The following is a 25,398-nucleotide window of genomic DNA, read 5'->3' as shown; positions in this document are numbered from 1 at the left end:
CAAGCCATTAGAAGTATTTTATTAACAAAAATTCTGCTTTTACCCAAATAAAATATTTACAATCCATTTTCCCCTATGAGTCAAAATCCTGCTGCCTGATGGGTGATTTTGGTTGCACCGTTTCAGCATTTCCTCCCAATCCGTGCCTTTCCATGCGAAGGAGATGCTTTGGTTTGTGGTTTGAAGGGAGCGAAGGGGTTGCAGCCCATAGGGTTTTGTATGCTCAACAGGGAAAAATAAATAAAGAGAGCTTTGAAACAGAGCAGCTGCTGCCTCGCCTCCCCACGCAGAGCCGAGACGGTGACGGCCCAGCTTGTAGAGGAGCGTGCCTTTAATGTCCCACGGATTGAAATTGCATTTCTGGAAAACACAGGGCACGGCGCTGGACCGCGGTGACAGGGGGCTTGTTCTGCCTAAGAGGCTGCGACACACTGCCTTGCCATACAGCTATTTTGCTGAATTGCAGCCATATTTCTGTCAGTACAAGTGATGGTCTATATGAGGGATTAATCTGACACCAGACAGTGATTCTTAATCCTTCAGTATATCATAATCTATTTACTTTGCATGCTAAGAGGATTTCAGCTTAAAAAATATACAGGAAGTGATACTAGAAATGTACATAAGGTCCAGAATGCTGTTTCCTAAAATTGCAGGTTTTCATTAAAAAATATCCTCACATGGTTTTCTTGGAAAAGTCCTGTCTGTCCAGGAAAAAAAAGTGTTGAATAGGGATTTAACTGGAAATAGGCAGATGTTTCCCTTTAGGCTTCAGCCCTGTGACCATTTTCACCCTTCTCCTTCCCCACAGCATTTTGTGCTCAACAGTGCAACATAAAAGGAGAGCTCTCCAGCACAGCAGCTTCCTCAGCTGGGAGATTCACCTGCAGACTTTTTACTGACAAAATCAAAACAGGTTTGGAACCAACATGGGATTTTATGTGCATTAATTGCTGCTCAAAATGTATGAATTAGCAGCGACTGGCTAGCACGTAGGTCAGCACAGGGAAAACCACAAACCAGTGGTTCCTTATTCAGCTGTAATCACCTGTTTTCTCTGCACCCTGCCAGGAAGGCTGCCTGCAAAATAACTGTATTAAGTCGTGTTAGTGGGCATGCACGACTCCTGAAACTTGTAACAGAATTTTTAGTTACAAATCTTTAATAATTTAAGACATGCTCTTAAATGGCTTTAATTTAAACCATTTGGTTTGAGTTCCCAAAGCATGTCTTGCACCCAAAGAGGAGTTGGTCACTCCAGACAGCAGCAACCCTGTCCAGCCTCTGCCCACCTCTGCATGGCTCGCTAAGGGTGTTCCCATCATCAGCTGTCCCAGCTCCCTGCCACACGCAGGATTCAACGGCAAAGCAGGGACACAACCCAGAGCAAATGCTCTGATGGCAGCAAAGAGGTCATTGATTATTCCAGGTCCGGGAAGCACCAGTGTAAAAGCTAAGGGCAGCCCAAGCCGGGGAATGTTCTCCCCTCTGTCCCTCCTCCCGCTCACCCCAAATCCTGGCCCTTCAGTTCCTGGCAGGAAAGCCCCCGGGTGCCTTTGGAGCAGCGCTGCCGTGCAGAGGCAGCTGCCGGCCCTCGGGCAAGAGGCAGGAGCTGCGCGGGGCTGGAGCCGGGTGACCCAGCCCTCGGCACTGCGGCCGCAGCTCCGAGCTGCCGCAGCAAGTGCGATTTTAATTTTAAAATAAATAATAATGATAGCCGTGCGCCCAGCAGCCTTCTTGCTGGAGAGGTAAGGCACGAGCCAAGTAGGCAGCTCTCTCAGAACCGGGTTGCCCTAAAAAGCTTGGCAATCCTGCTGGCGCCTGCCCCTGGAGCCGGGCACCAGGCACCGTGCCACCTTACCTGCCATGACTCATGCTCGGGATGGCAGTGCCTGCTCCAGCCTTGAGGAAGCCCACAGTGGGAGAAGTTTGCGAAAGAGGGAGGGTGCTGGGGCCCCCCAAACCCAGGCATGACCCTTCCTAGCCCATGGTCGGCCACCAACAGGCAGAAGTCAAGTCTTGCCCACCCTGCTGGCACTGACTGAAAAAAAATTGAAACAAATGGAGCCAAGAACTGAGGGCACAGCCATGATTTGCTGTGATCTGGACCAGGTCTCTGTGCCTCCAAAGCCACGTGCATTGAGCAGCCAACTTCAACACCACGCTCCAGGTCCGTGTGAGTGGGAAAAGAAAATGCCCAAATTGCAGTGTGGGAGTTGCTGGATAAACCACTGATCAGTGGCACCTGGTGTTGCTGGTGCCTAAATCGGGGGGGGGGGGGGGGGGGGGGGGGGGTGCGGAACTGGGGGTACACAAGCATCCCTTGGAGTCCTAAACCCCAAAGCAGAGCCCCGGCCCAGCCCCACTGTGGGGCACTGGATGAAGAGATTTGGGACCACATCACCAAAACCAAAATTCAGGCTCCCCTCTTGGCTGTGTCTCTCAGCATCGCTGATTTACCGAGTTATAGTGGAAGTGTGCATCGTTTTTGTTTAAAGAAGACAAAAAGTGTGTGTCTGGGGGATTGTGTGTCATACACCTGCTGGATCTTGTCTCTCCTTTGCTCACTAAATCTGGGAAGGCAACTCTGGTTCATTTTGTGGCCAGCACAGATTTTTTTTTTCCAGCCGCAGGAGGGCTGTGATAACTTTTTCCCCTTTAAAGGAAGGGCTTGGGGATGCATAGACCGGTGCACCTGGACCCAGCACACATGGCCCTCACTCAAACTGCCTGTACAGCCACACTTTAGTGACTGCAGAAGAGAACAATTATTTTATAAGTATAGATGCATTTTTTAAAAATACTGACATACCTTCTATCTATATATATGCAGAGAAGGAGACAACAAGGAAAAGAACCACTTAAAGAAAAATCCCCTAACATTGACTCAGTCACTCGCCCCCTCCCATAGCTCCCTGTTGCACCGGGGAGTGCGGGAGGCCTCCCCCCGCCTCGGGGCTCTGCCATGGCCACGACCCTGGAAGGATGCGGGTGGCTCCTGAGGCTGATCCCACTGTTTTCCCACCGCAGCCGCATCATCACAGTGCCAGCCCCGTTCGCTCTCCGCCAGGATGCTGGAGCGGGGAAGCGGGGGCAGGTGGTGTGGGAGGGGAGATATGAAACCCTCCCCAAAGCGTGGAGAATTGAAACCTCTCACCCCCCGCGGTCCCCACTGCCCGGGGCCGCCTGGGGACACCAGGGGTGGGGATACACGGCACAGCCCCGGAGCTTCCAGATACAGTGGGCACTACTGCAGGGAGGAGTATGGGAATTTGGGGTGCTCCCCGAACAGTGCATCAATGGCCCAAGCAGGGGAGCAGTGGCCCCGCGGGTCCACGCATCCCCGGTCCTGTGCAAGCAGGAACAGCCCCAGCTCCGACAGGCAGCTTCCAACAACTGAAGGGAAGGTCTGGGGAGGGGGGGGGGGGGGGAAGGGGGTGAGATTGTCACGAGAAAAACTCATCTCTCTGTCTTCGCTGGCTGGACCGCAGCCGGCAGCGGCTGAGGGTGGTACAGCCGGGAGCCAGGGCTGGAAGCGCAGGTGCGGAACCTGCACAGTGGGACAGAGGTCCGGCTGGATGTCCGAGTGTCCCTCACTCCCCGCCACCGGCACTCAGGCTCGCCCGTGGGTCCCGAGTTTGGGGGCTGCCCCACCGATCCTGGGGGTAAATTGCTGGTTCGGGCAGCGTTTGCCCGTCCCGTGAGTCCCGTCGGCACCACGGGGCACCAAAAATCAGTAACCAATTAAGCGTCAATTAATGTAAGAGTGGGTCCCCAGCCCGTACCTGCAGAAGCGGCGGTGGGTCCCCCCTCCAGAGCACTCGCAAACTCATCACACACATCCCCATCCTGCTGGGACCCCCCCCAAGAAATATTTCCCAGCTCCTCATTCCCCCCCAGGGCAGTTTTATGAGGAAGAGGAGGCGGGAGGGAGGAAGGAGAACAGAACACCACTACATTTATTAGTTTAGATTTTATTGGGGTGGGCGGGAAGAAAGGAGGGGGGTTGCCTTACAGTTGAAGGGGTTACGGCATCAAAAGTCACACGTACACTGTCCCTGTCCCCGCGGCGGGGCAAAGCTGCCGGGAAGCGCCAGCCCAGGCGGGGGAAGCAGGAACGCGGGGCTGCAGCCCCGACCCGCCACAACGCACCGACCGACACAAGGGGCTCGAAACAACCAAAACGAAAACCAACCCAAAAAACACACTCCGAAAAGCCGTGCGCCCCCCCTCCCCAGCCCCAAACCAGAGCTGCTTATCCCTGCAACCCTCCCCCCAAAAAATAAACCAAAACTTTTTTTGCAGCTTTCTTTTTTTTTCTTTCCTTTTATTATTTTTTTTCCAAAAGTTTTGGGTTTTTTGGTCTGCAGGTTGCGGATCAGCTGGGCAGCCTTTCCCTCCCCCTTTGCCTCCCTTCTGGGCACCTCCCATGGCTGCTGCCTTCCCCCTCACCCTCAGCCCCAGGACGGCACAGCCAAGCCTGTGCAGAGCCCTCGAGGATGGACGGAGGACGTGAGACCGGGAAAGATTCATTTCTTAGGGAAGAAAATCGAAATTAAAAAAAGATTTTTTTTTTTTTTACGTTCTGTTCCATGTTAGACTCTAGATAAATGCCAACCCAACAGCATCAACTAAAAATAATCGTGGTCACTGGAACGGACCGAGTATTTACATCATTCCCGCCGCTCCCCGCGGCAAGAGGCTGTACAGGACTGGCAAGCCGGGGCTTCCGCACCCGCAGGGGCTGAGGGTCCCCGCACAAAGCTGGGGGGCACTGGCAGGGCAGGAGCCAGCCTGCGCCTCTGCCCAGGGGGCAGCAGGGGACACGCTAGGCTTTTTTAATTTTTTTTTAAACTCCTCTTCTGTTGCGTTTAAAAAAATAATAATTATAATAAACCTGGTGGAGTGGTGCAGGAAGCAAATAAATATCAGTCAGTAGAGATGGGGGCGGCAGGACCTCCCCAGGGCATCGCCACTGCTAACGAAGAGGGAGGAGGAGGAGGAGAAGGAAGAACCAGAGTCCTGCCCAGGAGGCGGTGGGGAGTCCCCGGGTGTGGGGTCAGTGGCAGCTTGTGGGGATGGTGATCGGCCCCTCACAAGACCTGGAAGCGCCAGGACGCCTGGTCCTTGTAGTCAAGGCAGTCGGGGGAGTTGAAGTTGAGCTTCCAGGAGGCAGCAGCGGCAGCGGCGGGCTCCTTGTAGTCCAGGCAGTCGGAGGAGTTGAAGGGCAGCCCTGTGCCGCCGTAACCTTGGTGGTGGTGGTGGTGGTGGTGATGGTGGTGGTGGCCCGAGCTCTGGCTCAGCGGGTGGTGGTGGTGGTGGCCCGGCACCGAGGAGGGCCCCATGGGGCTGAGCTGGTGGGGATGGTGGTGGGAGTGCATGGGCGCCAGGTAGGAGCTGCAATCCACGCCCCCGAAATAGGACGAAGAGGGCGGCGCAGGGTAGCCCTGGCCGTACCCCCCGCCCTGGCTGTAGGACACGGGGTAGGAGGCGGAGGCGGCCGAGGCGGCGGGGCCGGCCCGCTGCATGCAGGAGGCGGCGGCCGGCGGCAGCGGCTCGGGCACCGTCACCCCCGCCGGCGCCGCGCCGGGAGAGATGGAAGCCGGGCTCCAGATGGATGACGCCGGGGTGCTGAGAGAGGCCGGGGCGCCCACCGGGGCTGAGGAGGCCGAGCTGGAGGAGGAAGACGAGGCGGAGCTGGAGGCCGCTGCCGGCGGCGTGAACTGTCCGCTGCTCTCCGAACCCGAGCTCTCCCGAGCGGGCGACGATTTCTTCTTGGCCGGACGGCTCTTGGCCCCGCCGCCGCTCTGCTGCTGCTGCCGGCACTTGGCGCGGCGGTTCTTGAACCAGACCTGCAGGGAGAAAACGGGGTGCAGGGGAGGAAGGAGCGTGGCGGGGTGAGCAGGGGCCCAGGCAGCCCCAGAAGGGGCTCTGCAGCCTGCGAGCACCCAACCACCCTCACGCAGTTCTCCCAGCCACTAACACTGCGCACCCCTCTCACCCCCAAATATAATCCTACCCCTGCCTGGCAACCCAGCCACCCCATAACCTGCCAAAAGCAAGGATGACTGGGGTCAAAGGCTGTGGTGTCCCAGCTCGTGCACATCCCTGGCACAGCAACGAAATTTGGGGGACAGAGCCTGCGTTGGGTGCTGCCTGCATATGCCACCCCTTTGGGTATCCAGGGAGCAGTGCCCACCAGAGGGAATATGTCTGAGAAACACCCAAGTGCTAGGGCTGCTATGCCCTGGAGCAGGTGGAGGGTGACAGAAAGGTATTAACAAAAATAAAATTAATACAAGAGGATAAAAAATAAAAACAAATGCTCCCTCTTCAGCTGAATATCCCCACAGAGGGACAGAGAAGTGGATGGGAGGCCACACGCATCCCTGTCCCAAGGAAACAGGGATGAGTGTGGATGAAGCACCCGGTCTGAGCGGTGCCAGCTGAGCTGGGGTGGCCCTGCATCCCCTCGTCCCACAGCGGTGCAGGATTCCCCCACACAGGTCCAGTACCTGGACTCGGGATTCGGGCAGGTTGATCTTCAGGGCGACTTCCTCCCGCATGAAGATGTCAGGGTAGCGGGTCTTGGCAAAGAGTGCCTCCAGCACGTCCAGCTGCGAGCGGGTGAAGGTGGTGCGCTCCCGCCGCTGCTTCCGCGGGGTGGCTGCAGGATGAGCACCACCACAGCAGTCACACTGGGCCCCCACGCACCTCCCGCACGCCCCGGCACGGGGGGAGCCCCGGTGTCCCCGGGGCAGGGGCCTGAGGCGCACCCCCGCTGCAGACCCCAAAGAGCAGCAGTGTCCCCCACACCCCGGCTGCCGGACCCCATCCCGCTGCGGGCAGGGCGAGGGGCACAGTGCTGGGGAAGGGTCAGGCCTGGCTCTAGCGGGAAGTACGGGGAGATTTCGTTGTGCTGAAATAAATTACTTTTTTTTGTTGTTCACTTTGAAACTTCTTTATCCTTAAAAATCCCTGTGAAAACGAAGAAACCCCGGGAACAGGGGGGAAAATTCATCTAGACCCCAATCTCCCCAGGCAGGGGTGCAGACAAACCGGGGGAACCCAGCCCACAGCCCACCCTAAACCGTACGGCCCCACCAGCTCTTCCAAACCCGCATGGGATGGAACTTTTTCCCCTCCTCTTGCTGGAGGATGGCGGGACTGGGGGGCCGCGGTGCGCGGCACTCACCCGGATACCCCACGGAGGGATGCAGCAGGTCCATGGTGGGGCCCGTCAGCCCCAGCCCATTCATGCCGTAAGGGGGCTGTTTGAGGTAAGACATCATGCTAGAAGCCGGACAGTTTCCTCCAAAGTCCCGCAGAAAAAAAAAAATCAAAATCAAACCAAATCTATGGGGCGGAGAAGGGGGATATGAAAAGGGAAAAAAACCTGACAAAAAGAGCCGCCGAAAACACCCCAAACAAGAGGCAAAAAAAATTTAAAGCCAACGACAATTAAAAAACGGAGCACAAAGTCAGTATGAAAGGAGTTTTTTCCGTTCCGTCCCGCCGTCACCGCCGCGAGGTCCTCGAGAGATCGCAGGTGAAGTGAGAGAAAAATAAAAACGAAGCAAAAAAAAAAAAATTAAAATAGCGACGAGGATCGAGAAACAGGCGGATTTCTTCCCCGCGCAGAGGCGAGGCCGGAGCGCCTGGGGAGAGAGTGGAGAGAAGCGGGTGAGGCTTCGGCCGCCCGAGTCCTGCCGGGGGCTCCCGCGGGGCTGCGCCCACCCGGCGCGGGGGCTCCGCGCGGGCGGCTTCCGCTTGTTAATTTTATTATTATTTTATTTTAAACGAAAGCGAGTCGCGCGCAAGTGCCGAGAGGCAACAGTGCCCGGCGATCGGGAGAGATAAAGCAATTATTTAAAAAGATAATTGGATTAGGAATCAAAAGGAGGTATCAGAGGAGGGAAGTATAATTAATTTAAAAGCGAGCAGACGGGGACGTTTTAATTAGAAATGGATAAGAGTTAAAAAGGGGAAAAGGAAAAGAGCGCTCCGGCAGCCGAGCGGGCGACGGGGCCGGCAGCCGGGACGGGACGGCGGCGGGGCCCGCCCGGGGGGCTCGGCAGGGCCGGCGGGGGGGGACACGCACACGAGAGACCCGGCAGCGCCCGGGCTCGGTGGCAAAACGCCGCAGATAAACGCGGAGGGGAGGAAGCAGCGGAGAGACCCCGGGCGGTCCCGTCGAGCCCTGGGGGCAGCCCCCGCTGCCGAGGGTGAACGGGGGCACCCGGCCCAAGGGGAGGTGGATGCCGGGCGGGGGTTCGCGGTGCCCCCCGGTAGGCCGGGGCCGGGCGCAGGTCGGGCGGCGGCGCCGGGACCCGGCGTTGCATAACTTTGTCGGGGACGCGGCAGAGCGGGCCCGTCCCGGGAGGAGAGAGTGGGGAAGACGGGGGAAATAAAAGTGAAAAAGAGAAGAGAGAAAAGAGGAAAATCCCGAGGCAGCCCCGGCCCGGCCGTGCTCAACACCCCTGCCCACGGCGCCGCGGGCCCGCTACGCTCCGTCCCGGCGCCGCCGCCCGCCCCGTCGGTGAGCGCGGTGCCCACCGCCCCCGCCCGCCTCACCTGCGCGGCCACCTGCGGAGCGACTGAGCGCCCGCCCGACGGCCGCGGCGGGGGCTGCGCGGGGCAGCGCGGGGCGGAGCGGGCGGGGGGCGCGGAGGGGGCGCGGCGGGGGGAGGAGGGAGGGGGGCAGGCAGGTGAGAGGCGGGCTGGGGAGGGGGGCCGGGGGGGCGCTGCCCGAAGCCGAGCCGCGCACCCCCGACTTGTCGGGGTGCCCCGCGTTACCTTGCCGGCGGCCCGCGCTGTCGGGGCGATGGAGCCGCGGCCCTGATGAGGATTGATCACCTACCCCCGGCCCTACCCTTGTATGTGCGCGCAAAGCAACTGCGTAACCAGCCCGGCGCCAATCCCCGGCCGCTCCCCGCCTGACTGACAGCCGCCCGGGCAATGGCAGCGCGGGGCGACGGCTCGTCCGCACCGCCCCGCGCCGCTCCGCGCTCCCCCGCGCACCGACCCCGGCGCCGCGGAGAGCCGGCCGGCCGAGCGAGGGGTGCAGGGGGCGAGGGGTGCAGGGGGCGGGCGGGCAGGGCCCCGCGCAACCTCCGCGGAGAGGGCGGGTGGTGGGAATTGTTGGAGAAGTGCGGAACAGAGGGGGGCCGCTCCGCGCCCGCGCAGCTCTGCCCCCTCCCTCGGGGAAGCCCCCCACGCCGCTCCGCGCCGCCCTCCGCGTCGCCCTCCGCGTCCCTGCCGCCCGAGGAGATCGCAGAAAAAGTTTCGGCCGCCGCCTTCGCCGGCACGGAGGGCGCTCCTGGGGAGGGGAGGCGGTGTCGCGGCCCCCCCATCCCGATGCCCGCAGGCTCTCCCAAACTTTGTGCTTTAAAATCCCAATAAAACTACTGCGACCGCACCTTTCCCCGCGTGTCCCGAATTTGGGGGCTCCGCGGGGGGCGAGCGGGCGGGGACCGCACGGGAGCGGCGGGGAGAGGGACGAGAAGACACGGGGCCCTCCGCACCGCTCCGCGGGGCCCCACTCCTTGCTCGAGGCGGCGGGGTCGGGGCGCGGCGGCCGCGCAGGCGGCGGAGCGGCCCCGGACCTCTAAAGAGGCTCCAGTGCGCAGCTTTTGTTGGTCTCCCCAAATCAACTCCCTCTAATAGCAGTGGAGCTGAAAGCGAGCTAATGTTCAAAGGCGCTGCCCGCCGGCCCCGATCGGAGCGCGGTCTCCCGGGGGGAAGACTTTCCCCCCCATTTTATTTTGTTGTTGTTGGAGGGTTTTTTTCCCCCTTCTTTTCAAATCTTTTTTTTCCTGTGCGAGGAGGGAACCGTCTAAGCCGGGCAGGAGGGAGCCGATGAGCCGATGAGCCGATGAGCAGAGCGAAGGAGGTTAGCAAGCCCCTCTGCTCTCCCGCAAAAGTCAGCGACACGGGCACTTCTCCCCGTAACAAAGGCGCCGCGGCCCATTCACAAAAAAGCAAAGGGAGGAGGAGGGAGGAGGAAGAGTTTGCGGGGGCAGTTCTCCCCCCTTCCAGCCCCTCTGCCCCGTTTTGCCCCGGTCCTGCCGGGGCAGTTCCTGGCTCGGGCTGCGCTCCCCCCCGCCCCCGCCGCCTTCCCATCACTTCGCCCCGCCGGGGCAGCCCCGGTCCTGGCGGGCAGCAGGCCCCCCGAGGCTTTTCCCCCGCACACACACCAGGGGGTATCTATGCCCCCCCAAGCCTCCCGCAACTCCCGCGGTTGCCCAATCCCCAATTGCAGACGCCTCCCCGCAGGCTCGGCCGGGGGCTGCGGGCAGGGCGGGCGCGGGGCTCGCCACCCCCCCCGAGGTGACGGTCCCGATCGGCGACTCCGATCCCCCGTTCCCTCCGCCGGACGGAGCCGGCGCCCTCCCCGCTGCGCCCAGGTAAGGTCGGCGGCAGGGCGGGACCTGCGGGTGGGCAGGGGGCTGGGCTGCGCGACCCCGGCCCCGGCGAAGGGCAGGGGCAGTTCGGTCCGGCTGCGGGGCGGGGGCCTCCTGCGGCCGGTTTCCCGGGCTGGGGGCGAAAGACGGGGGACACACACACTTATTTTTCCCTCGGTCTAGCGACTGAGTTACTTTTTTCGCTTTAAAAGCTAGGCAAACACCGGCCCCCCTAGGCGAGGAGGATGCCCGCCCGCGGCCCCCCTCGCCCCAGGGACAGACCCACGCTTCGGGGCTCAGCAGCTCCCGGTGCCCGGCTGGGCAGGCAGTGCCGCGGGCTTTGCCGCCTCTCCCCTCCCGAGCCTCCGCCGCGCTCCGCAGCCGCGGAGCCCTCGGAGCGCGTTTCCTCCCGTCCCCAGCCGCTGTATTTTTACGGGAGGGCAGAAGAGCACGGCGGAGCCTGCTGCCCCAGCCCCCCCCCCCGGTGCGGGGGTGCTCCGCGCATCTTCCGAAACTTTGCATGGGGCCAAACCCACCTACGGGCCCCGGGGCAGCCCCCAGTTTCCCAGGCCGGTACATCCCGCGGCACCGGCGGCCGCTCGCACAAAACCGGGCGCTTCTCTCCTCCACGGGGGACTTTTTCTGGTGAGAGCGGGAGGGCGGAGCGGGCCGCGGGCCGCAGCTGCACCTGGAGCCGCCGGCGCTGTTGGGGTTCCTCGTGGAGCGGCAGCCGCAACCCCGCAGGGTTCGGGCTCCTTCCGCCAGCTCCGCTCCCCGCGGGTGCGTTACTTGCGCGCCCGCAGCCGGGCTTTGGCCGCGCATCCCCCACGCCGCCGGCGGGCGGCATCGGCCCCCCGGGGAAAAGTTTTACCTCCCCCTCCCCGAGCTGCATTTTATTAAAATCAAACGAAAAACTTTTCCGTCCGGTGGGTTTCGTTGCGCTGGCGAAGCGGCGGCGGCCGGGGCGGCTCGGGGCGCGGAGCCCCGCTGCCCCCCCCCCCCGCCCCCGGCCGGGATCGGTCCCTTCCCGCCCCCCAAGCCCCCTCGCCGGCCGACTGTGGGCGGGAGGGGTGAAGGGAGTTTCCCAGGTAAAGAGAAAAGCGGCAGTTACGGTAAGAAAGATTCGGGTTTTATTGAAAATTTTATATATGACTCGGTGTTGTAATAAATAAACGAGACGAGCTCCACGAAGGGACGATGCGAGCGCGGGACACGCTTGGGGGCACACGGACGGGGCGGGGTGCAGTGGGGAACGCGGCCGGGCGCAATAAATAACGCGGAGCGGGCGGCGCGGTCCGGTTCGGTCCGCGGGTGGGAAGTGCCGCGCTGTCCCGGGCCGGGCCGGTCTCTGCCCCGGGCTGGGCCGGTCTCTGCCCCGGGCTGCCCCGCTCCGCTCGCAGCCGCTCCCAGGGTTTTGTGCCAGCTCTGGGGGAGAAGGCCCCCGAGTAAACCAGAGCAGCTCGGCTCTCCTCCCGGGGAAATGTAAAACTGATGTAATAAACCACTGGTAAATACAGCACATTTTTAATAATAACTGGGGTGGATCTGACCTAACTATAAAATGTAGGTAGCTTATTAAGTATTACATATGGCAGGACTAGATGAAACCATTCCCAATGATTTTTTTTTTTTTCCTATATCCCCCTCTCTAATCCTATTACGACAAAAACATTTTTATTTCAAAACTCAGCCCTCCTCCAGCTACAGAAACCAGGACAGACTATTTCTTCTCCTCCTTCCGCTCATCTCCGGCATCGCCCGCACGCCAGGGGTCTCGGCGATTCCATTTCCAACGCTTTCGGCAGGAGAGCTGAGCCCACACGGAAATCATGGGACAACGCGAGTTCGCTTGAATGGAAAACAAAAAACAACGGAGTGGGGCCTGGCGCAGCCTAGATCTGGCCTAAGAAAATGGAAAAAAGTTTAATCTTTTTTTTTCAAAACATCTTTTTCTTTTTTTTTTTTTTCCCCAGTCTCATGTCGGCATTTTAAAAACGTAAGAAAGCCGCGCTGCGATTTCGTTGCCGCCGCGGGAAGGCCGCTCACTGGAGAACGCATTTCTCTTCCTTCTTGGCCATCTTGCCTTTGTTTTGCTCGAGGGTCCTCTCCAAATGCTCGTCCTCTTCCTCGGCCCTGCGGAAAGAGGAGGCGGGAGGCGCGGTGAGGGACTGCGCGGGATGCGCACCGGCCCCGCTCGCCTCCGAGGCCACGCCGAGTTCCCCCACGGCCACGGCGCCCGCGGACCAAACTTTCCGTGGGGACCGTGGTGACTCGGCGGGGACCCCCCCCTTTGCCCGACTCACTGCTTCTCCTGGGCGTCCAGGTCCCTGACCAGCGCGTCCCGTTTGTTAACGAGAATAACGAGTTCGTCCAGCAAGAGCTGCTCTCGCCTCTTCTGCGCCTCGGTCTTCTGCCAGTCTGCGGGAGAAGCACAACAAGAGCAGCGGTGAGAGCCGCGGCCGCCAGCGCCCGGCACAGCCAACCCGGCCGGAACCGCGCCCGCTGCGGCCCGGCCCGGCCCGGCCCGGCACAGCCCAATACAGCCTGGCACAGCCCAACCCGGCCCGGCACAGCCCAATACAGCCTGGCACAGCCCGACCCGGCCCGGCACAGCCCAATACAGCCTGGCACAGTCCGACTCGGCCCCGGCCTCTCTCCCCAGCGAGGCTATCGCGGGCACAAGCGCAGCCCGGCGGCGTTTCGCCCATCTTGGTTTCGGGGAGTTCAGCAATGATTTGAGGGTCGTTTGTGTGGGGGTTTCTTTCCTTTTTTTTTTTCTTTTTAGTGTAGAATTTGTTTTGTTTTGTTTTCCCCACGCCTGTGCCTGCTGGCGGGCATGGCCACTGCCAGGTTTGCCCTCCCGGAGGAATGCCCGCTTCCCGCAGCCAGGCTCCTCTCTGCGCTCTCCTCGCCCGCTCTCAGCGGCTGGAGGAATCTCACACTGCGCACCATATGCTCCGCAGTAACTTTAAAGGCAGGTATCGCTTAATTAGCATTTCCCACTTTGAAGTAAAAATACACTTGCTACAGAATATCGCGGGGCCCCTCCACCCCCGGCGCTGGTAGCCAGCGGCGGGCGGGCCGCCTCGCTATTCCCAAAGGGATTCCTCTGGCCGCGGCCCGCCGGAGCCCGGCCCAGCCCGGCGCAGCCCCCCGGGGCCGCCCGCAGCCTCCGGCTCTCCAGCCAGACCGTGAGGGCTTGTCGCTGTCAGTCAAGCCCCAGCCTTCCCCGCCTCCCTCATTAAGAAGGTAAACAATGAAAAGCAGGAGCAGTAGATTATGAGGGAGATAGCAGGACAATTGAGGAGCGGGAGGGAAAGAGGACACCAGCTCCAAAAAAAAAAGAAAAAAAAAAACAACCACCGGGAGAAGCCATCGCCACCGGCCCGGCCGTGTCCTCCTCCCCGGCCGCGCTTCCCGAAGGCGAAGGGGAGAGAGGGTGCAGTCCTTTTGGCTTTCTCCCCCACCCCCCCCGCGCTCTCCATTGCCCTGGGCGATCATGTTAAAACTCACATGGCTGGTGCTTATTCAGATAACCCGAACAATGCTCCCCACCGGTTACCATGTGAATCTTCACAAACCCCGCAAGAATGCGGTGGTTCAAATCCCCCTGACCCCCCTCCAAAGCCAAATTTATTCAAGACAGCAAACTGCTCAGAAGCTTTATGAAAGCAAGTGGTGCTAGAGGGAATTCAGCCTTGTATTTACAAATTAAAAATTAGATGCATCATCATGCAATAAAGGTTGGAAGAGCGGCAGAAAGGCAGGAATGTGTAACCGCTTTTATCGCGCCCTCCTCGCCGTCTGCCTGGGCACACGGGCCCACGAGCGAGCCACAGGAAAAGCAGCACGCAGGAAAACCCACGGCGACACGTGTGTGCAGGCACTGCGAGCAGCCAGCACGCACGGCCGGTCCTGCAGGCAGCGGGGGAGCTGCTGCGGTGCCACCAAAGCCCTTCCCGGAGCACCGGCCTGGCAGGGCACTGCGGAAACTTCCCGGGAGTTTCTGTTTTTTCCCATTTTTCTCTTTCTTTTCCTGGTTCTTCTTCCTTTCCTTCCTCATTTTCTTTTCTTTTAAATGTGTCCTTTCCCTTCTACCGTTGCTAAGGAAATAATTTTCCAGGTGTACACAGATTAGAAGTGGAGTTAGCAGCCAAAATTACTGGTAATCCAAGCCACTTTTTTTCCTGCCACAAAGGTGCTTTAATTTCGGTAGCAGCCTTTTAGGTGCTACTTCTTGGAGCAGTGTCTCGATTTGCACTGCTGCTTCCCCTTCTGCTCCTTTAGGGCAAAGCTCCTTCAGTTCAACCCATTTAAAACACACTGCTCTGCCACTCTGTGAGTCAGAGCTTCCCCAAACCGCAGCGTTTTGCCCCACAAATAAAGCCCCTCACACGCAATGAGATCTCAGCATGACAACACCACCCTGAAAAGGGACACGGCAGCACGCCAGACAGAAGAGGAGAGAGATACACATGGCAGAGGATTTCAGGGGTGTTTGCTTCCCCCCAGACGTGGTCCCCAACTTTCAGGTTAACTTTCCCCCATCTTCAGCTGGGAACCGTGCTGAGACTCAGGCTCCCCGGCACACCTGGGCACACGAAGCTCTGGATGAAAAGGGACTTGAAATCCATCGTCTCTACCTGGACTTTATTTAAATTTTTGCAATTTTGATGGTTTTCACTTATTATTTTTAAAGCTTTTTTCTTTTTTTTTTTTTTTTTTTTAATCCCCTGCTCTCCAGCTGCAGCAACAACTTTAGTTTTTGAAAGAGCAAACAAGTCAGAGTATTTCAGTACATGTTTTGCTCAGTCCCTCACTATTTTTCTCTGTTAAATCCCTTCCTAAGTGCTACAGGTTTTGTTGCTTCATCTTATAGCCCTGTGAAGTAAATAATGTGCTACTAGGATTTCATGGAACCAAACTGTGTATTTGTTTTGGATTTTGTTTGTTTGTTTTTTTCTGCAGTTGCGTATTATTAATGTTTGAAATACGCCATGGGAAAACCTGATGGCAGAAATACTCCCTTGCAGTTTTACTTCCATTTCTAGAAAAGGAGTCTGCCTTTCCTCCCCCTCAAATAAATAAAAAGTCAAGCAGCAACTGATTAAAAGGGGAACTGACTTTAAGTATTTAAATAGCATTTTATAGGTGACTACCTTGCAATTTTGTTTTATCCAACAAAATACTGCTGGGCAGCAGTTTTGGGAAGCATCCCTATGTTTAAAAAAGAAACTGTGTTCAAGTTTGATTCCTACCTGTTGTGCCTTTTAAGCCAGGATTACCTATAACACCTGTCACATATAGTTACCCAGGCTGACTGCAGCTCTGGGAAGCTACAATATGGGCTGTGATTAATTTGAAGATTTCAGAATAATACTGTTATAAAAGCTACACCCTGGACAAAAATAGGATTAAGCTCTGAGGCTGTATATGAGCTAAAAGTGTTGAAAGCTAAAGCCCCTGTGCCACCACTCGCGACGGGCAGTTTAAAATGACAGAGTTTGCTAAATTCACATTGAAGTAGAAATGTTTTCAATTATTCATCTTCATTGACTTCATATTGTCTTCCCCCCCCCCCCCCCCCCCACTGCTTAAACTGATAATTACTTTGAGCAAACAGACGTCCAGTTCCCATAGAAATGCTTTAATAGAAATGGTCGAAAGTTCTCTTAGTAAAACCTTCAACCTTGCCACTATAATAAATAAGCCCGGCACTTTGATGAAAATTAACACTAGTTTTGTAAAGAGCACATTGGGGGATTGCAGTCAGGTCTTATCTTTAGTTCCAGTCAACTAGCAATCCTGAAAGAGTTTGCATCATCATCAGAGCAGGCCATTTGATAGGATTCTGCTGCTGAACCTAATCAATCTATGGAATACTGTGGCTGCGCGGTGTAACAAAGCTAAAATAGATTTACAAATGGGGTTTTAGAGGATAAGCTCCTCCACAGGATTACATATTGATTTTAAATATAAAAAGCTTATCATATAAACCATAACTACAAAAATAGTGAACCTATGCATAAATCCTTTTAGAAGAGCACCCACTTCAAACTATAAGCCAAGAATAAATCAAGATGTACAAAATCCAAAAGAAGATCCATTTCTTGGGCAGAAAATGAACACACCACCCGAAGGTGTGCAAAAATGAACTTATCTTTTCTAAGGAGGCATTAAAACTCGACTGAAAAAAAGAAAAGAAAGGAGTGAGAGGAAAGGTAGCTGAAAGTGAGGCATCTCGGCACTTGGCTGCAGCCGCAGTAAAAACCAGGCTCTGAAAGGCAGCACCTTGTGTACAGGAGCAGCTGGCTCCAAACAGCCAGGCAGGACGCCTGGGGAGGTGCAGAGGTGAAAACGGACCCCGTTTACCTGCATTTTCTTTGGCCTGTTAGTGAGGGGTTTCCGGCCTTTCTCGGTCGGAACAGTCCAAGAGGAACACTTTCTAGCTGGAAGCAGGCAGTGCGTTAACTCCCTCTTTCTTATCTCTACGGCTCCGTGGGGGAGGGGGGGAGTATGCCTTTTTTTTTACCACCCTGGGTCATTCATGTGCTCCTCGTGAAGTGCCGTAACCCTCCAAAAGGCCATTCAGCTGCCGGTGCCTCCATAGGAGCGGCCGGGAAGGAGCCACTGTCTCCACATCACTGAACATCCTAACGGGGAGCACCTCCGGCCGCCAGCGCTGCCCGCACGCTGCCCAAGCAGGCACGGCAGAACCGCCTTTATCTGCCATCAGCAGGCTCCCACCTTCTGCAAAGCTCTTTTCTCTCCTTTTTTTCCCTGTCATCAACCAGCTAAGTAAATTGGTTGACAGATTTTTAAACAGCATAGTCACGCGTGGAAGAGTTAGAGCAATTTACCAAAACAGTAATTACCACCTTTCAAAGACTTTTCTTTTTTAAGTTCCAGTTTGGGTTGGTGTGTTCTGCCTTTCTTTTAGAGAAACAAACCGCTCCCATCCTGTTCCATATATATATATATATGTGTGTGTGTGTGTATATACATATATATGTATTTTTTTTCCTGCCCATATATTTCAGTTCTGGAACTGGTGCTGGTAAAACCGACATCTGCCTTTTCAACTCTTTCAGGGAACCCAAGCACTCATTAGCAATCGGCTAAATGCCCTCGGAGCCGACAGCGCTGGGCTGTCTGGGCAGCCCTTGCTTCTTCAGAGAAATCACACTGGAAATGGTGTGGTTTTAGCAGTGCTTCCCAAAAAGTGCATCTTTGCATCTTCTGAACACTGATGCACCCATTGAGAGGCAAGATGTCACAAAAGCGTATTTTGAGTTTTCACAGGCATTTTCTTGGAAGAGTTTCTCCTTTAATATGTTTTTTGGGTAAAAGCAGATAACTGTTAAAAGTTCTAGAAGACTATCAATAATCTTATTGAGAGTTAAAATGCTAAATGAGAACTTTGTTGCATAAATAAAAAAATCCCCCAAAATAACCCAAATTCTCCAGCACTTAGGTTTACTTTCTAGACCTCTGTTTACCATATCACCAATAGCAATATAAAAAAGAAAGTAAAAAATGAGAGAGAGGAAAAAAAGATGATTTTCTGGAGTTCGGGTATCCCTCTCTGAACTTACAAAAAGAAATTAAAAAAACATTTTTGTTCCAGACAATGTGTAAATGGCACAAGCTGCTAGACATTCAAAGGCTGCTGCTAGGACATTCCAAGGCAGTATACATCTATGAGGCAATTAAACATGGAAAGTTTAGATTTAAATTATCTCTTAGCTCCTCTCTAGTTTAGATTATTTTACATTTTAAGTATTTCATCAGTATGATTCCAAATTAATCTGGCTTGTCTCTGCAGACAGCAATGTATATATTTATGACTCAGGATTATCCAAGAATATACTAAAGATAGTCTTATGCAAAAAATATAACCACAGATGGAGAGATATGAAAAAGCTACCTGAAACCTCCTGCTTTTTTCCAACAAACTTATGCTCCTAGTGAAGTCTCCAAACTAATTAGAATTGATTTATTATGGATCAGGTACCTTATCAGGTGAAGAAAGAAATTACCATGGACAGTCAAAGGGTTGAGAGGTCAATACAGAATAGCAAAATCAATTTGCATTGATTAGACAAAAGGTCCATTTTACAGAGCCCAAAGGATTAACTTTAAAGCAAACATCTTTGAACTATAAGGCAGCATTTGTGACTGAGAGGTATAAGCGGTGCAGCATTAGAAAACACTTAAGATATTTAAATAAGAAAATAATGCAAGCAATGGTTTAAGCTATCTGGATGTTTATTTTTTATTATGAATCATCCCAAGGATTATTGTACAATTTGCTGGAAAGCCCTACGGAAAGGATGCAATTGTTTCATTTATCCCGTGTCAATCTTCCCCTGAGTGTTACCTCCATTCAGGTAAGGTGACTAAACTGGGGAGAAACTGCAGAGACGGGAGAAACTGTGCAAAGGATCACACTAATCCTGCTGGTGCAGGATTCCTTGTGAGGAAATATTTACTTGACAAACGTAGTGTTTTACCACCAAACCCAAGGAGACTTTTTTCCCCAGTGAGATACTGTTGTAGAACAGGTCTGAAACATTAAAAGGAAGAGGCCCTCTTCTGTGGGTCACTTCTTCCTTTTTCTGCGGCACCAAAAGCAGCACGATGCCGCAGGAAAGCCAAGAGAGCACTACTGCAACAAAAAATTGTAAACCCCAGACACATTCTCTATCTCCTCATCACTTTGTTTTCAAAGTTTATTGCAACAAGACCATACCTCCTTGTCCCGTATCTTGGATATTTAAAAAAACTTTTTTAATCTGGAAGAAAACCCAAGAACGGGATTGCAGCCTCAGCACATTTGCCGTGTGCTATCACTTGAAGTGATGCAAATACCAGCATTGCTAATGGGCTTCAGAGAAGCCTCCACGTTTGGTTCTTTCAGGGCCCAAACCCGTCTGGCAGTGAGCACTTTCCCCCCTCAGTCCCCAGCACTGCTCTTACCTTCAATAGCCAGCATTGCTCGCAGCTCCCGGTTCAGCAGCTCGTAGCGCCTTTCTAGGTCATGTTCTTTTTCCCTAGGCAAGTTGCAAATGTTCATCAATATGTTAATTACTAAATCATTAAACACTTAAAAGCACCTTTAACTTACATTGATTTTAGGACTCACAACTGACTTTTCTCTTTAACTTTAAGCTACTCCAAACAAATGATACACAAACTTAAAACCCGGCTCAGGTGGCCTATTCAGTAACAGGGCCTTTTCATTTCATGTAAGGTCAGCTTTAATTCTGTCAGTTTAACTCCACTGTGCTACAGGATGCAATTATTTCATATTCATCTCTGGAGCAGCTGTTGTGGAATGTCCGAAGTATAAAATATTCCCCTAGATCTAATGAGCAAATTCCAGCATCAACCTATTCACTAAGATAATGTGACACTGGAAGTATTATTCTGTATACATTCTGCCCTAATCAACAATAAAAATTAGACAAGGGATTAGAAAGCTTAATATTTTGCAGGTAAAATCCTCTGTCAAGTTCAGACCCAGCAGGAGATAGGTGAGCAGAGGCTCTTCCCAGGGAAGTATGCAGGCATCTACACTAGGTGGCATTACGGAAAGAAATATCATCAAACTGAAAGAAGCTGGAAGAGAAGCACTCGGGGCAGAATGTCTCTACGAACGAGCAGCAACTTCTCCCTTCCTCAACACTGCTAGTGAGAAAAGGTTCATTTGTCCTTCCTTTGCAGTATCAGTGGTATCACTGCACTATGACTGACAACCCCTCAGCAGCCTGGTGCTGTTGAACTAGAGATGGGACTGAGGATTTTCTACAACGCAGGTAGTGACTCAAATTTGTCTCTCTCTCTGAATAGACTTCACCCATTTCATCTGAGGCACAATCCAAATCTATCTGTGCATTTCTAAAATGTAATTTTATTCTACTGTTGGTCCTTTGAAAATGTAACAGTGCTTAATATTTCTTTAATTTCTTTTTTCACAGCTCTGGCTAATCTTGTGTCATTGCACACTTCTCATTTTCAAGTCTGAAATATGAGAAAAACAAGTTACTCAATGTGTAACACATCCACACTACTCATTTTTGAGGGGTTAATTTTGAAGCCTAACAGGAAGAGAGTAAAAAAAGTTTTGCATCTATCTGAAGGGTAAATCATCCTTTTGTAAATGCATATGTTCATCTGTACTTACAGAAGAGAAAGCTGGTTCATTCGTCTTATTAAGGCATTCTTCTTATTAACCAGCATGAACCACTCCTGCATCATAGCTTCTTCTTCCTCTGTGTTTCTTCCTGCAATCAAAAGAACTTCATTACTTAGGTGGCATTTCACAAATGGAGGTATGTACTTTCACTTCAGGTTTTGGAGTATCAGAGTTGCCAGTATCACTGAGCATGACAAGGCATATTCTCAAACGGTAAAAATATCATATGACTGCAAGTCCTACCTGCTTTATAAATAATTCTTTGAAAGCAGCCATTCCCCAGGACACATTTTAGTGTTTTTAACCATGCTGACGCCCTGACCTAAATAAATACCTTTTAAAAGGACCGTGTATTTCAAATTCTCCCAAATGAACTATATAATTGCAATGCTTCCAGTGAAAAAACCCTTACTGCTGAAAGATGTATGGTCATCACCAAACGCAAAAACAATCCCTGTGGGCAAGATCCACCCCACCCGTGCAAACCCAGCAGAGTCAGGATGATGTGGCAGGGATCAAAGTAGCTGCAGAGGAGATGCTAATCCTGAACTCTTGGCCAAGATATGGGCACCTGATCAGCCTCTGTGTTCATGGCCACTCTTCCAGATGAGCTGGGAAGAGCTGCTCCTTTCCTCAACCTGCAACCCAAAGGGAGCATCTGCACAAATACAAATAGTCTTGGGATCCAGGTACCCAAGGGTCCCCATGTGTGTATGCATGGACTAGCACCCCTTTCCCTAGCCCCCATCCATCCCAGGCAGGATCAAGATCAGGACTCTCCATAGCCTACCTGCAGGCAGTACTAAGCTCTACCAGACCCTCTAAGAGTCTGTGTCACCACCTGTGCACCATGAGTGAAAGGCAGATGAGTGTGCAGAAGGCTCCTGCCTGTGCTTTCCATGCAGCAGGGCTGCTGAGCCAAATTCCACTCTCTCTGAGCTCAGGGACTAGGATGAAGTCCTTTGTGGAGGCTGTGCTTCTGTGGAAACCTGCCATTCTCATCCCTCAAGCTGACCTGAAGAGCAAAGGCTATATGGTCCCTATTGAATTGTGAAATTCACACATTTCATAGGGTTAAAACTAATCTAGGAGTAAACTTGGAACAGAGGCAAAGCAGCATGAGCTGGGTCTTCTGAGCTTGTTTCCCAGCTTTGGTAGTGCGTCATTGGGAGAGTGTGGGGAGATGTCTGAGTTTAAGCACCTTGTGTGCAATATGGGAATAATCACCTGTACTGAACCTGCAAGGGTGCTGAAAGTTAATTCTTTGGTGTTTGTAAAGGTGTTTGTAAAGGGGTTTGAAATCTCTGATGCAAAGTGCCGCACACTTGGGGATGCTACAGAGAATAGGATCCCTAGTGGCAGAGAAGCCATTTCTAGCACCTGGAGCTGGAAAGGCTTCAGAAAAATATTGTTTTGCCCTAAACCAAAGCATTCAGTTCCTGGATGGGAGTGTTTCAGATGCTTGCACGTAGGAGCTCACCATGTGCATGTTCACACTCCAGTGCCACAGTAGTGTGCAAACCCAGACCTACATGGAGAATCACACCCTCACAAGGCTATGAGCCTCCTGCCTGCAAGGAAACGTTTCCAGCCTTCTCCAAACTCTTTGATTCCCTCTGCCATGGCCTTTGGGCTTGAGGCGTTCACACAAGGGCGTTCACACAAGGAAAAGGGGATGAATAGGGAAGCGGGTCAGCTTGGGGTGGAACTGGTGGACCCACACAGTAAAGAAGAAGTTCTAACATTTGGCATACTCTTCCTTCTGATAGGAGACATCCACCCATACCCACTTATCCCCCTGGGAAGTGCCTGGTTGGTGAAACTTCCTGGAAGGGGTGCTTTTAGGGTCACAATTTGCTAGCAGTGAGACAGGAAGGACAGAGCATCCCAAAGCGCAGATGGACCTGCAGTGCTTTTCCAAGCAAAAGCAGCAGGGTGCAGCTCCTGGGGCAATGGAGCAATGAAAGAAGTAGTCTGACATGTAGAAATGCTCTCCCCAAGACCTCCACTTCAGGTTTTGTGCATAAAATATCACACCACAGCATTTATAACAATATTCAGCAGTTCAGTGCACTTTGCTGGTGAGTTACAGATCAAAGGCCTTGCTGCTGTACTGGTACATCTAACAGGGTCTGCTTTTAGAAGCAGATATTAATCAGCACTACCAACCTTTTGTTGAAATGCACCAAGAAGTTGAAACTTATTCAGGGGAGAAGTCAAGAAGAAGGGGACAGATTGCTTTTTTTTTAATCCCTGCAAAATGACCAGTCTATTCTGTAATGCATGAGATTTTCCACTAGCAATGCGGCAAAGTTCTCACAACCAGACATCCGTGGCTGCAGTAACATTTCAATCAATTTGTTAGTTTCGGGGTGGACTGGGATGTCTCGCTGAAAGATTAAAAAAACAAGCCCTTGCTGCATTTAATTTTGCAAGCCTTGAAAAAGAAATGGGAGAGATAAATGCCTCCAAAGTGTTTGGCTCCATGGTGGATCTGACTTCGTTGACTTTTGTACCATGCAATTTCAGGTTAAGAACATAAACTTAAGATATAATCTTCTTTCTATTAATGCATTCCTCCTAAACAGAGTTAGTTGCAACATATAATGAGAAAAGATCTGGGTAAAGCTTAGAGCTGTCGTGTCAGATCTGCACAGGTGCCTATTTTAATATATCCATGCTGACACCAAAGCACATGCAATATCCATAGAATAGACTGGTTTAAAAGTGAATTAACAAAGTCTTGATTGTTTTTACAGAATTTTAAATCTGTTTTTGTATTCGCTTTGGACCCATGTGATGCCCTGACACCAGTCATGTGATATCGGCTGCGATAGGCACAAATCCCCGGGCAGCAACAAAAGAAGAAAGAGCAAAAAAGAAAAAGCTGAGAAAAAGCTTGCAATTTGGAAAAAGGCCAATTTTACCCTGGCGAAGGCCTTTTTGATCAGTGAAATGACACATGTGTGCAATATTAATAGTAGTCGATGCTGATATTTTATTTGTCGACCGTCAGCTTTTAAATTCTTGTGCACGGAGCTGAAACAAATTCTTCCCAGGCAAGCAAAATAAAGATGAACTCCCATATATAAGAAATTTAAATAACTCTTTGGCAAATACATTAGCATTAGAGCATTACTTCATTTTTTTTACTTGGTGAAAGGATGATCATGAAACACTTTCAACAAAGAAAAACTGAGTGTTCTTACTGCAGTGATACTGCAAGCTAAACTCACATTTACAATTTCTAAACAAAAAATTTAGAAAAAGCCTTTCTTCACCACGGGTTCACTCTGTAAAACCCAAGCTGCTGCTGGGTGGTTGTTGCTTCCACTTTCCAAGTGTAAAACAAGTACTTCATTGACTTGCTACAAATGCTTGAAAATTTAAATTGGGAAAATATCTGTGTTGTTCTCGGGAAAAAAACCCAACAAACTGTACAGATTATTTAAATGAAGCAAAAAACCCATGCTTGAGAACAAATCGATCCCACACATGCAAACCCCTTATCTAAGCCAGTACAAGATGCTGAAAATCTATAAATAGCCCACAGATCTTAAACTTAAATTTTTTCCATAATACATGCATTACACTATTGTTTTTGATAAACAACAACAACAAAACCCTTTTAAAGCTAGTAAGTTGGACCATTACAAATTAATCCTGACTTTAATAACTGGTTAAAGACCCCTTCAGCTTTATAAGTAACAAAAAATATTAAAGCCTGTGATCACAGCGAGCTTTTCTCATTTCTCCTCTAACCATTTGTTATTTAATCCAATACTAGTAATCCAATTTGTCCATCAGACTTTTAAAGGGCAGAATGCAACTTCTCCAGCTTAGACACTTTTCAAAGTACAATATATTTTTCAAATGAATGCTGGATGTTTCATTTTTTCCCCAACTGTTCCTAGCTCTAATGTATGAGGAAAAAAAGAACAAGATGAACATTGTTCGTACTGATTAAGTAAGAGCTCATTAAAGAGCTGTCAGTGCTGTACTTTGAATATGCATGAAGCATATAATCAGATCTAGTACCGTCACTAGAGGAGAATACGGTAAGTACAAAGGATTGATTTAATTACTTAGAGTGGGCTGTGGTGGTAAAGCAGTCTTGTTAGCGAAGAAAGAAAAGGAGGTTGTATTCTGGCACGGTTAGGGGAAAAAGGCAGTTTTAGCTTCTGCCACAATACTTAATCTCAGGATAAAGCACTTTACATTGTAGCTTAAAATGAAGACTGCCAGTTTTCTAAAAAGACCAGAATTCATCTTATCTTGTTTAACCTCATCTGGTTAACTATCTAGCAGAACATATTTATTCTCTTTAACACGTAATTATGCTTATACCTTTTTATCCTATAGTTCAATAATGACTTCTGAAAACAGTCTTCAAATAAGAGAGGGTAGTGCTGCAAACATCATATGCATGCAAACTGCTCGGTAAGAGATTTGAAAAATGCAGCACCAGAAACTCAGATGAAACAGTGAGTACACGCGCCTTTATGTGAAAAGTCAATACAGTTTTTAATGTCGGACTTTAACCTGAGGAGGCTTCTGGCAGGGTTTCTCTCATTTATTTTCTTTTTCCCCTCTTCCTTTCTGCCTCCCCCCCCGCTCCCCAACTCCTTTCTCTTCCTTTTTTTTTTTTTTTTTTAATTAATTCATTCTTGTTTTATTCTTCCTCTAGGAATCTAAGGGAATTCTCTCACATCAACTCCCAGTGCCATTTTCTAATTTCATTGTCTGGCTTGAGTGGTGAAGGATGCGTGCTCTATTCTTCTCTTCACTTGACATCTA

At 52.2% G+C, this 25,398-nt stretch overlaps 2 protein-coding genes across 14 annotated transcripts in view; both read right to left on the bottom strand.

Annotated features, from left to right (window-relative positions):
- Positions 1-3,967: 3,967 nt before the first annotated feature.
- On the bottom strand, positions 3,968-8,914 carry OTX1 (orthodenticle homeobox 1). Of its 2 annotated transcripts, none has more exons than XM_032103516.1 (4): positions 8,797-8,914; positions 7,196-7,658; positions 6,516-6,667; positions 3,968-5,852 (listed from the first exon to the last, which is right to left on the bottom strand). In XM_032103516.1, the coding sequence occupies exons 2-4, from the start codon at positions 7,290-7,292 to the stop codon at positions 5,094-5,096; spliced, it is 1,008 nt and encodes a 335-aa protein (XP_031959407.1). In that variant the 5' UTR covers positions 7,293-7,658; positions 8,797-8,914; the 3' UTR covers positions 3,968-5,093. The 2 variants fall into 2 exon arrangements, with proteins under 2 accessions (XP_031959407.1, XP_031959408.1); XM_032103517.1 differs by lacking the exon at positions 8,797-8,914 and adding an exon at positions 8,575-8,610.
- A 2,596-nt stretch (positions 8,915-11,510) lies between these two features.
- EHBP1 (EH domain binding protein 1) overlaps positions 11,511-25,398 on the bottom strand; it is a 211,345-nt gene continuing 197,457 nt past the window's right edge. For all 12 annotated transcript variants that reach the window (XM_032103502.1, XM_032103504.1, XM_032103506.1 and 9 more), the window contains 4 exons: positions 20,590-20,689; positions 19,383-19,456; positions 12,707-12,821; positions 11,511-12,536 (listed from right to left, as the gene is read on the bottom strand). In XM_032103502.1, the coding sequence (XP_031959393.1) occupies positions 12,446-12,536; positions 12,707-12,821; positions 19,383-19,456; positions 20,590-20,689 (380 nt within the window). In that variant the 3' untranslated portion in view covers positions 11,511-12,445. The remainder of the gene's footprint in view (positions 12,537-12,706; positions 12,822-19,382; positions 19,457-20,589; positions 20,690-25,398) is intronic.

The sequence above is a fragment of the Corvus moneduloides genome, chromosome 3, assembly GCF_009650955.1.
Source record: "Corvus moneduloides isolate bCorMon1 chromosome 3, bCorMon1.pri, whole genome shotgun sequence".
In the NCBI taxonomy this organism is placed as follows: Eukaryota; Metazoa; Chordata; class Aves; order Passeriformes; family Corvidae; genus Corvus; species Corvus moneduloides.
The sequence above is the reverse complement of the archived record's forward strand: the minus strand, read 5'-3'. Positions and strand labels throughout refer to the sequence as shown.